Consider the following 12,795-nt stretch of genomic DNA (forward strand, 5'->3'; position numbering starts at 1 on the left):
TTTCCTTTTAACTGTAAACCAAATTATGCATTAAACTCAGAACAATTAAACTACGTGAAATTTATGAAGACTGAAAAGACTTAAAGCATTTCAAAAACCACAGCTAAAGCTTGTAGAATATTTTGAAAACCGTGGTAAAATATCAATAACATGCCTTATAGTAAAAAAGCCACATATTCTTGTGTAAATTCCTGTAAATCCACTCAAAGCCACAGTGTGTTTTTCCCATGAAAAAAGTCTGTATTAATAAAAACTCATTTATATTCTTGTGTAAATTCATGTAAATCCATTCAAAGCCACAGGCTTTTTTCCCAATGAAACAAAGTCTAGATTAATGAAAAAAGTCACATAACCTTGTCTAAAATCCTGAGGGCACAGTTCACTTTTCCCGTTTCTTTTATCTTACAGGTGTGTTCATAAAGCCAGCGACAATTCCACGGATTCTTGTCCTTATCAGACGTTTTCAAACAGTCTTTCTCACCATCTTCTCTTTGTCTGACGTCGGCCCGTGACAGACATGCTACACAAGTCTTCTTTTAAAAACTTTAGAGCTCTAAAAGGTTTGCAATGTCCACATGCTACGTTGAGCTTAATGGCCCAGTCACACGGCACTTAACGAAGGGTGACGAAGCCCTGACGAAACAAGAAATCTGGACTTTCGTTGACTGTCGTTGACATCATTTAACCTTCGCACAGCTTCGTTCCTGCAGCGGGCGCTACGTCAGGATTTTTAAACTGTTGAAAAATTTGAACGAAGGGCAACGAAAACCTCAGTTCGTCTGTGTTTCATTTAGCTGTCGTTCTTGGCGTTTTTTAATCGTTTGTGTAGTTTTTGTAACGTTATTGTTTAATTTGACTTCGTTGGAGCAGCTGAACATTTTCACACAGTGCAGAAGCCGGATTCTGAGCGCTGAGGCTGCTGCTGCGTTCATGTACTGTCGGAAATTACAGGGCACACTCAGCCTGCTTGCTTGGATTTTTTTTATCTGTGTCGGGGGGGGGGGGGGGGGGGGGGGGTGCAGCTTCAATGGGCTCAGGCACCTTACATAGGCCAGAATTAATCTTTTGTGTGGATATAATTAATTATTTTGCCACAAGCAACTGTTGAATTTGAAACAACGAAAAAGTTGTGTAATTTCCGACAGTACTTGAATGCAGCATCAGCGGCAGCAGGAGCTGCTCTGTGCACTTATTATGTTGTATTAAATATAACAATCTGAGTGTAGGAATGACAATCCAGTCCTTCTGTACATGTGGCAACAGGTAGATGAATCAAAATGATGACATAAAGAGCTGTTCTGGAAGGAAGAATTCACGTTGTGGATCAGTGATCAGCTGGTGGAAATAACCACACTAGTCAATGCGCGCGTTCACACGCACTGATTAATTTACTGCTCTGATATATAGAATAGAATTCTTTATTGTCCACCGATGTGGAAAATTGTCTTCGGCTCACCAGCACAAAAAAGACAAAAAAACAGTCATAAAACATTCATACAAATACACGAATAAAACAAAAATAAGATACATAAAATACATGGAAGTAAAAGAAGAAATAGAATAAGACCTAGTAAGATAAATAAAACGTACAGTAAGATCTAATAAAATCAAATAAAACAGAAGTAAAGCAGTTGTTGTGTGGGCCGCTGAAGAGGAGGTACTGCTGGCCCACCACCACCAGAGGGCGCCCTGCCTGGAGTGCGGGCTCCAGGCACCAGAGGGCGCTGCCGCCTTATGGGAGTAGCCTGGGTGACAGCTGTCACCCATCACCAGACACAGCTGTTCCACTCAGCACAGAGGTATATCAGGAGGACGGCGTCTCCACCTCAGTGCCGAGATATCGCCTTACGTTAGAGGTAACGATTCTCTGCTACATTATATTGTCTCTCTGAGTTTTGCAGAACAGCTGACTACTAAAAGATAAGTACTCACCTTTCTGCAGTATTGACGTGAGGTGGAGTCAGCTTCTTCCCTCTCTGTGTACTGGGTGCAGCCGCATCCACACCTGTGTGTTTGTTCTCTTGCCAGCAGTACCGGATCCGACGAGCGGAGGCAGTGGCCACCTGGGAATTCGGGACTTGGCGGTTCCAGTATTTCCAGGGTTCGGTGGCAGGGGAAATCTGGGTGGTTCCGGCTCGACTTGGACGGACGTCTCCTACCTTCGAGCCTGCCCACACGACACCAGTGGAATTCGGTGTAAACCCAAATTGTCAATTGTTGTATTGGTTGTGCACTTTCACGACAGTAAAACTTGTTATTTACTTTCTCCATTGTCCGTTCATTGCGCCCCCTGTTGTGGGTCCGTGTTCCAACACTTTCACAACAGCAGTTCAGGTTTAATTTTTGGAGTGGTCACTTTTTTGTGTTCATTATGGTGACGGCATTTGGTATAAAAGATTTTTTGAAAGAACCTTTGGCCAGAGGAGCTCTGTAGCGCCTCCCAGACTTCAAGAGCTCAAACTGACAGGACAGAGGATGAGAGCTGTCTGCCAGGACTCTCTGAGCTTTCCTCCCCATCTTGTCAGTGTAAATGTGGTTCAGAGTCTTCTGGGGTTTTCCCACAATTTTCCCTGCCATTTTTACAATTCTATTTAATTTGTCCTTACATTTACAACTCTAGTGACCAAACCAAACACAAAGATGAAATGTTAAAATACTCTCAATATGTGCAGAATACACAAGCTCTAAAATCTGCGGATTAACACCAAGACAACTCAATCTTCTGAGAAGACTGAGTCGCTGTGAACATTTCTTAAAGATAAAATCAGTGTTTTCAAAGAAGCTCAAGTGACTATCAAGAACTGTACCAAGATATTTAAAAGTTTGCACCGTTTCAACAAGCTGGCCATCGAGTGAAACTGGCTGCACAGTCAGTTCTTGCTTTGTGTGAAAAACAAGCTCCTTTGTCTTAGACACATTGATTTCCAGCTGGCTGTCGAGACACCAAGCTTCAAGAGCCTTAATATGAGCGAGATAGGAGGCTTCGCCAGAGGAGTCACACTTCTGTAGCAGGCCGACTAGGGCCATGTCATCCGCGTATTTAATCAGTTTAAAGTTTGTGTCATTAACTGCAAATTCGTTAGTAAAAAGAGAGAAGAGCAGAGGTGAAAGAACGCTACCCTGTGGGCAGCCAGTGCTTATGATGAGCTCTCCTGACAGAATGTTGTTAGCACAAACTCTTTGAGGGCGACAAGACAGAAAGTCTCTTATCCAGAGCATCAGGCCCTTTTCAACATTTAAATCAGCCAGCCTTTTCAGAAGAATATGTAATTTCAAAGAATTAAAAGCTGCACTGAAGTCTACATACAAAACCCGAGCATATGCTTTAGCAAGTGAAAGCTGCTTTGAGTTCATGTCCAGCAAGATCAATCCGGCATCATCAGTACCTCTGTCCCTCTTATAGGCAAACTGCAGAGGGTCTAGTTCACTGACCACTGTGGTGGTCAGGACGTCAACTAAAACTCTCTCCATAGTTTTACATAATATGGAGGTTATGGCAATGGGCCGAAAATCTTCAGGTTTGCTTGCCCCTGGCTTTTTTGGTATAGGCCTTATTATGGAGAATTTCCAAGATTTAGGCACTCCTGTGACAAGAAGGGAATTAAACAATCTGGAAAAGACTCCTTTTAATTGAGGAGCACAGTCTTTGAGTAGACGGGCTTTCAGGCCATCTGGGCCAGTGGCCTTGTTTGGCTTCAGTTTAGAAAGACTTTTAACCACGTCATCCTCAGTGATAGCTGTGGGAGCTCCTGCTGGAAGATTTTTACAGATCTCATCACATTCCTGTTTATCATCCACTTTATCAAATCTACAGGAAACGGTTTAACTCATCAACAAAACATTGATTAATGGTTGTAAGAGCATCACATTTCTTACTGGATTTGCCCATCAGTGTGTTTAGACCTTCCCAGCCTTGTTTTATATTGCCACTGAAAAATTTACTTTCTACTTTATTCTTGTACTCAGTTTTTGCCTTAAATATATTCCCTCTCAGCTGTCTCCTTTTTTCCTGCATTAATTGCACATTACCAGAGCAGAAGGCTGCCTTCTTTTCATTAAGACAGATTTTCAATTGTTTGGACACCCAGGGTTTGTTATTTGGGAATATTTTCACAGTTTTAGTCTCTGACACGTTATCCTCACATAACTTAATATAAGATGTGATGGTGTCAGTGAGTTCATCTCCATCCAGACAGGATTCAAAGAAAATGTCCCAGTTTGTTTCATCAAAACAGTCTCTGAGTTGCTCTTTGCTTTCCTCGGACCACACCTGTACCTGCTTATTAACTGTTTTAATTATTTTGACCACAGCTTTGTATTTAGGCAAAAGATGAATCACATCGTGGTCAGATTTTCCAAGAGGCGGTCTGCATACTGCTTTATAAGCCTCTGGGATGTTGCCATAGCAACGGTCAAGCGTCCGATGCAGACGTGTAGGACAGTCTACATACTGCTGTAGAGTGGGCAGGTGGTCAGACAGACTGCAGGAGTTAAAGTCACCCAGAATGAAAACGGGCTGGTCAGCAGAGCGGGTGAGTGCATTATTACAGCTCTCTGCTATTCTCTCTCCTGCTGCGTCGTCATCTGGACCGGGCACTTATACAAGAATGACAGTGATCTGTCTGAACTCCCGCGGAAGATAAAAGGGTCTAAAAGATACAGTCAGTTTCTCATAATCAGGTGTGCATACTTGCTCTCGTATGCTGTACTGAGTGGCCCAGCTGTTATCCACAAACAAACACAGACCCCCTCCGATGGATTTGTGCGGAGTGCGCGCGTCCCTGTCCGCTCTGACAGCGGTGTAGCCTGACAGGCTCGGTGTATCGTGATGATCTTTAAGCCATGTTTCCGTCAAACACACAAGATTACTCTGTGTAAATTCACTGTCATGCTCGGCTCTCAGCACAGGTTCATCGAGTTTATTGCTTACCGAGCGGACGTTAGACAGAGTGATGACAGGCAGCGGGAATCTGCTGCGGCGTCTCCAGAGTCGGTGCCTCACGCCTCCCCTGGAGCCACGCTTTTTCCTCTTCCCCAGACATTTAAGAGGCCGTCGGATTTCCTGACAGTCCGCAGGTAGACAAACTGAAGGAACCCCACCAGGTGAGCGAAGTGACAAAAGATGCTCTCTAGTGTAAGTAAGGAAGCTTTGCCGGCTTGTGAGGCAGCTCCCGTGCGCAAACGCTGATAGGCAGAAAATGATCCACAGCAGTGCGATTTTCATTGTGATGACAAGGTCCAAAGTGCAAAGTGCAGTGAAGTTCTGACAGGTCACATCCACATTAAACCAATGAACTGCTTAAAAAAATACGTTAAAACAAATTTAATAACGCTAACAGACAAACAGTGAAACAAACAGTGAGCGCATATTCAATCATCTTTACACTTATATTCATATTTATTCTCCCTTTTGACAGTTTTCTGTTATAAATCAATATATATGGCTTAGAACATAATACTGTGATACAGCAGTGACCACGGCGCACTTTTTTTTTAATGGGAGCACGACGGAGCGCGCATCGTGTCGACAGACAGTGTGGATTCTGATGATGATGGAGATGACCCCTCTTTTGTTCTGGACAAGGAACCAGAGGAGGTGGTCCATCGACATCTCCACAGATTCTGTTTGCAGTTTCTCCAGGACTCAGGCGCTATGAGCTCCGTTCCAGCGCCGAGTGCTGGAGCAGACACGCTGTGCTCCAGCTGTGGCTCCAGGCGCGTTTCGTTGAGATCGTGAGCTTCAGTTTTGTTAAGTTCCTCTTTCGTCCCTTTTGCGCTCTTGCTTCGCAGACTGTTAGGTGATAAAAGCTCTTTCATCCACCTTTTCTCAATGAATTGTAATGTTTATTTTTTCCCTTCGTTCAGGAATCGTTGTGTGCCGTGTGACTGGGCCATAAGGTTTGCACAAGAGACACATAGCATCGCCGCAGCAACCACTCAGTCACGCTTTACGACTACTGTCGCCAACAGCCAGGCTTTTTTCTCCTCGAAACTCTGCAGACCCGAGGACACTGATTTGTATCTGTAACACACAGATCAGTGTCCACGGACCGCCGCGGTCTTATAAAACTTGCACGATGTTGTAAAAAAAAAAACACTTTGCGATAGACATTTTAAAAACTCAGTGATGATCACGATTACAGAGTAAAACACTAACCCCCTCCCAATGATGAAATCCGTGGAATTTCGCGGATCCGCAGAGTTTTCACAGCCCTGCATTTATTTCAGACGGCAAGAATTTACAAAAAAGATGGAAAACCATCCAAAGACGGCGAATAAGCATCCCTGGGGTCATGATTTGATTCAAAAATAAATTTGTGATTCTAAATTAATTCAGTACACAGAGCTGCTAATTTCAGGATCTACTTAAGTGGGATGCACTGTGCTAAGAAAGGTGGTGTGGCAAATGACACCATAAAAGAAAAGTGTGCCTAAGATTCTGCAGTTGTTTCTTTTTTTAAAAAGGTAATGTAAACAAAAGTAAATCTATGAATAAAGGTATTTGCTTTCCATGACACTGTTGTGGCGGAGGTCTTCTGAAATGAAACAGGTGATAGATTAGGGCAGGGTATTGAATTCCTTTTATGAATCGTTAAGAAATGATTCATTCCACCCACATCAATAGTCTTTTTGCTTAACGATTCATTATTGGTCCTTCAGTTCACATTACGCCGGAGTGACTGTTGTTTTTGATGGTGTGTATCAGAAAAATGATGATTTCTCTCCACTGATTGCACTGCTTGAAGCAATAAAGCAGTGCTACGACCTACTGCTTCACTGGTTCTCTGCTTCGCTCCTTTTCAGAAGCGGCAGGTCTGCAATTTCTTCATTAACTTCCTCTCAAAGCCATTTAAAGATGTCAATCACCTTTGTGCAGATTAAAGTCACTGACTGGGACTCTTGTTACGGGCAAGAAATGAGAATTGTTCTCTGTTCTGTTCCTGTTTTGTGGGACTAAGTGCACAGCTCCAAACAGAGCCACGCAGATTTCAGTCAGAATTAATAACTTCAAAGAGAATCTATGTTTTAAATCAAATGACACATCTTTCCAAACGTTGTAATACAGACAACAAACTACAACTCACCATATTATAAAATCAAAAATGTGCACAAAGGCTTGCTTTTAACGTTGACGGAGCAGGTTGAATTTGTTGCTGCTCCATGCTAATGAGCTGAGCTAACTTGCAAACACAATGCGAACTGTTGAATGGAAGCAACTCTACATTTCCAACAGTGAGGAGAAACTAAAGCAAAATGGAGAAAACATACAAAGAAGAAAAAAAAAGTTCTGAATCTGTTGTGGCAGGGGTGGTGGCCAAGTGGTTAGAGCACTTGGTTTCAGTGCAGAAGGTTCCCAGCTCAAACAAGAAGGGCATCCGGTGTAAAACCTGTGCCAATTCAACACGCAGATCCACCTTGGATTTGCGGTGGCGACCCCAAGTACAAACAAGGGGGCAGGCAAAGGGACTTAATTTTTACTGAATCCATTGTGAATCGTTAAGAACACTGTGACAGACTGGCACCCTGTCCAGGGTGAACCCCGCCTCATGCGCTATGATTTCTGGGATAGGCTCCAGCCCCCCGTGACCCTAAATTGCAGTCAGCAGGTATACAAAATGGATGGATGAATAAATAAGAAAGTAGGAACATGTAGAATACAGTTATTCAATCAATTTCAATCAATTTTATTTATATAGCGCCAAATCACAACCAACAGTTGCCCCAAGGCGCTTTATATTGTAAGGCAAGGCCATACAATAATTACGTAAAAACCCCAACGGTCAAAACGACCCCCTGTGAGCAAGCACTTGGCGACAGTGGGAAGGAAAAACTCCCTTTTAACAGGAAGAAACCTCCAGCAGAACCAGGCTCAGGGAGGGGCAGTCTTCTGCTGGGACTGGTTGGGGCTGAGGGAGAGAACCAGGAAAAAGACATGCTGTGGAGGGGAGCAGAGATCAATCACTAATGATTAAATGCAGAGTGGTGCATACAGAGCAAAAGGAGAAAGAAACACTCAGTGCATCATGGGAACCCCCCAGCAGTCTAAATCTATAGCAGCATAACTAAGGGATGGTTCAGGGTCATCTGATCCAGCCCTAACTATAAGCTTTAGCAAAAAGGAAAGTTTTAAGCCTAATCTTAAAAGTAGAGAGGGTGTCTGTCTCCCTGATCTGAATTGGGAGCTGGTTCCACAGGAGAGGAGCCTGAAAGCTGAAGGCTCTGCCTCCCATTCTACTCTTAAAAACCCTAGGAACTACAAGTAAGCCTGCAGTCTGAGAGCGAAGCGCTCTATTGGGGTGATATGGTACTATGAGGTCCCTAAGATAAGATGGGACCTGATTATTCAAAACCTTATAAGTAAGAAGAAGAATTTTAAATTCTATTCTAGAATAAACAGGAAGCCAATAAAGAGAGGCCAATATGGGTGAGATATGCTCTCTCCTTCTAGTACTCTAGCTGCAGCATTTTGAATTAACTGAAGGCTTTTCAGGGAACTTTTAGGACAACCTGATAATAATGAATTACAATAGTCCAGCCTAGAGGAAATAAATGCATGATTACTGTTATTGATTATGAGTTATTGGATGAAGTGACTCAGATGCAGCCCTTTAATATACATACCACTGTTGCGAAGTGGTTTCTTTTCCGTCTTTTGCTTCAGCACAGTTGTAGCCGAGTTTGCCTCTTCATTGGTCTGCAGTGAGAGAATCAAAATAATTCCCTGTTACAGGTGTGATCAAACATGGCAATAGGAATTGTTCTGCATTTGGAAAGAAGATTACAAAGAGTCAAGAGGTCACTGCTATTGAAATCCTTCTGCATTTCCATTGAACAACACTAAAGATACATTACACCACTGACAGTAAGTAGGTGACAATTGACCAATGACAATTTTTGGAACTATTGTTTCAGAACATAACAATGGAGTTAAATCCTTTTTTTGTGAACTATGAGCTTTAATTCAAGGGGATAAACAAAAATATTACATTAACCATTAAGGAATGATGGCTAACCTTACTAACCCCCAGTGCAACAGTGGTAAGGAAAAAAAAAAACCTCTGAGAAAGAAACCTTAAGCAGACCAGACTCAAAGGGTGACCCTCTGCTTGGGCCATGCTACAGAGAAATTACAGAACAATTCACAAAACAAATATATAGGAAATGCTGTTGGTGCAGAGGACAGGAGGGTCTCCAGCAAAAAAAAAACAAAACACACCCATGTCTGGCTGGAGCTGCACCTTAAACAGAGAGAAAAACAGAATCAGGCATCAGAAAGATAAAAAATACAGGAAATACTAAGGTGATCACTGGCCACTAGCCCTAAGCTTCACTAAAAGACCCAGAATTTGGGTAAAGCTGAGGCTGCAGCATGCTCTGTTTACTAATAAAATTAAGAGTAAAAAGCGTATACTAGCAGTATGCTAGCCATACAAAAGGAAAAATAAGTACGTCTTAAGTCTGGACTGGAAAGTCTCCACAGAATCTGATTATTTTATTGAGGTAGGGAGACAATTCCACAGAACAGGGGCATGATAAGAGAAAGCTCCGTGACCCACAGACTTCTTATTCACCCGAGGAACACAAAGTAGTCCTGCACACTGAGAATGTAAAGCCCGGGCCAGTACGTAAGGTTTAATTAGGTCAGCTAGGTAGGGAGGTGCCAGTCCATGAATAATTTTATAGGTTAGTAACAGAACCTTAAAATCTGATCTCACTGGGACACGAAGCCAGTGAAGGGATGCCAAAATGGGTGTAATGTGGTCGAACTTTCTGCTTCGTGTCAAAAGTCTGGCTGCAGCATCTTGAACAAATTGGACAGCCCTGATGCTAGACTACGGTAAACCAGAAAATAGAACATTGCAGTAGTCCAATCTATAAGAGATAAATGCATGGATCAGGGTCTCAGCATCAGCCATAGACAGGATGGGACGAATCTTCAATATATTTCGCAGGTGGAAGAAAGCAGTCCTAGTAATATTTCTAATGTGGAGGTCAAAGCACAACGTAGGATCAAAAATTACCCCAAGGTTCCTCACTTTGTCAGTGTGATGTATGACACACAAGCCGAGGCTGAGCGTTAACTGGTTAAATTGATGCCGATGTCTCATTGGACCAAGAACCATCATTTCAGTCTTTAATTAGAGTTTAAAAGTAGTACGTTTCAAGACATCCAACTTCTCACTGCTGCAAGGCAATTTTCTAAGGCTTTTATGTGGATGAGATGACCAGCAGTTATCTGCATGTATAACTGAGTATCATCAGCATAGCAGTGAAAGGTCAGGGGTCGAATAACAAAAAAATTACTTGCACCAAAAAAAAGTTACTTGCACAACCAAGAGTCAGTCTTATATCAACCTTAAAACTCCTCTGATGTGTCAGACTCTTCCTCTCTGGGGAGAGTTTGAGGGGAGAGCAGCAGCAGCAGAGGCAGAATTCTTTTTTTTCCCCACATGCATGTGCGAACGAATCGTCTGTGAAGATTATTTTATTAACTACACATATGTATAATAAAACAAATGGTGACTGGTTTATAACACAATTATGACAGAGTTTGAGGGGAGAGAGCGCAAGGAACTATGCAGCCCTGGAAGTGTCATCGCAAAATGTTTTGCACGTGGAGAGAATGTGCACGTTTTATTATACTGTGCGCTCCTTTTAAGCATCGTTTGAGTAAAACAAGGGCACAATCTACTTAAACGTGGCCAAGATTTGTAAAATGTACACTCAATATTGTCTTGACACATAATTGTTGACTATTAGTCCACAAACCAGGAGACAGTGTGATACATTTCCCAATTAGAAATGGATCTGCTCAGGATATATCATCATGGTTTGGGCGCACAAGGACATACAGAGAACTGCAGCTGCCCAGCATGACATCATCTGGAGTTTAAGGACATTAAAAGGATGCTGAGGGCGACGCGTCTCCCTGTCGGTGAGGATGACAATTTAGCTCATATTATGGAGTTCATTTTGAACGAAATAGTCCGGCGGCTAAGGGACAAATTTTAGGGGAATCATGCACTTTTATACAAAAGCGCCAAAACTTTATCAGAGGTACTTTATAGTGTCCTGAAGTACAGACAGACAGACAGACAGACAGACAGACAGACAGACAGACAGACAGACAGACAGACAGATAGATAGATAGATAGATAGATAGATAGATAGATAGATAGATACTTAGATAGATACTTTATTGATCCCAGGGGGAAATTCAAGGCATCCAGCAGCTTGCACATTAGACAAGACACACACGACACCAGACACACAAATAAGATTAAATAAATAAAAGAAAATAGACCACTCAATACAAACCACTAACTAAACTAAAAATAAAATTTTGTCAGCATCCAGTCTCACAGAATATAACGGAGGAGTAAATATAGTGTAATAATGCAGTAATAAGGAGGTAGGTAGGTCATTACTTGCCTCTACTGGTGGTTGGCTCTCACTGCGGTATTGTATCACTTCCTGTTCCGGAGCACAGCGGTGTTTTGCTGTATCTGTTAGCTGTTTAATCTGCGCAGTTAGATTGATCTAGATAACTAGATAATGATTTGTTTCACAGTGTAATCTTCACGTGCCTTAACTAAAGCACTCCCTCTGCTGAATCACCTCTAAATTATTTTCACATTATTCACTTTGTGTGTTTTTAGGAATCCGCTAGCTTAGCGCAGCTACTAGCTCTTAGCCGGTTTAGCACGGCGGCTTCTCCTGTCTCTCCCGCACTTTTCTGTTCTGGGTGTGAAATGTTTAGTTATTCCTCGGCCTCCTTTAGCAGTAACGGTACTTGTAATAAGTGTAGCTTATTCGTAGCTTTGGAGGCCAGGCTGGGCGAATTGGAGACTTGGTTCTGCACCGTGGAAAATCCTACAGCTAGCCAGGCCGCTGTAGTTGGTGCGGACCAAGGTAGCTTAGCCGCCGTTAGTTACCCTCCATCAGATACCGAGCAGCCGGGAAAGCAGGCCGGCTGGGTGACTGTGAGGAGGAAGCGTATTCCTAAACAGAAGCCCCCTGTACACCACCAACCCGTTCACATCTCTAACCGTTTTTCCCCACTCGGCGACACACCCGCCGAGGATCAAACTCTGGTTATTGCCGACTCTGTTTTGAGAAATGTGAAGTTAGCGACACCAACAACCATAGTCAATTGTCTTCCGGGGGCCAGAGCAGGAGACATTGAAAGAAATTTGAAACTGCTGGCTAAGGCTAAGCGTAAATTTGGTAAGACTGTAATTCACGTTGGCAGTAATGACACCCGGTTCCGCCAATCGGAGGTCACTAAAATTAATATTGAATCGGTGTGTAACTTTGCAAAAACAATGTCGGACTCTGTAGTTTTCTCTGGGGCCCTCCCCAATCGGACTGGGAGTGACATGTTTAGCCGCATGTTCTCCCTGAATTGCTGGCTGGCTGAGTGGTGTCCAAAAAATGAGGTGGGGTTCATAGATAATTGGCAAAACTTCTGGGGAAAACCTGGTGTTAGGAGAGACGGCATCCATCCCACTTTGGATGGAGCAGCTCTCATTTCAAGAAATCTGGCCAATTTTATTAAATCCTCCAAACCGTGACTATCCAGGGTAGGAAGCAGAGTTGTAGTCTTACACACCTCTCTGCAGCTTCTCTCCCCCTGCCATCCCCTCATTACCCCATCCCCGTAGAGACGGTGCCTGCTCCCAGACCACCAAAAACCAGTAAAAATCTAATTAAGCATAAAAATTCATAAACAAAAAATAATATAGCACCTTCAACTGCACCACAGACTAAAACAGTTAAATGTGGTCTATTAAG

General features: G+C 42.9%; 1 protein-coding gene across 1 annotated transcript in view; it reads right to left on the reverse strand.

Moving 5' to 3' along the window:
• Window positions 1-2,118: 2,118 nt before the first annotated feature.
• selenos (selenoprotein S) overlaps window positions 2,119-12,795 on the reverse strand; it is a gene marked incomplete at its 3' end in the record, with an annotated part of 63,140 nt that continues 52,463 nt past the window's right edge. Inside the window, exons 5-6 of the mRNA XM_034165482.1 lie at window positions 8,623-8,695; window positions 2,119-2,167 (exon numbers count right to left, since the gene is read on the reverse strand). Coding sequence (XP_034021373.1) covers window positions 2,119-2,167; window positions 8,623-8,695 — 122 coding nt within the window. The remainder of the gene's footprint in view (window positions 2,168-8,622; window positions 8,696-12,795) is intronic.

The sequence above is a fragment of the Thalassophryne amazonica genome, unplaced genomic scaffold (assembly GCF_902500255.1).
Source record: "Thalassophryne amazonica unplaced genomic scaffold, fThaAma1.1, whole genome shotgun sequence".
In the NCBI taxonomy this organism is placed as follows: Eukaryota; Metazoa; Chordata; class Actinopteri; order Batrachoidiformes; family Batrachoididae; genus Thalassophryne; species Thalassophryne amazonica.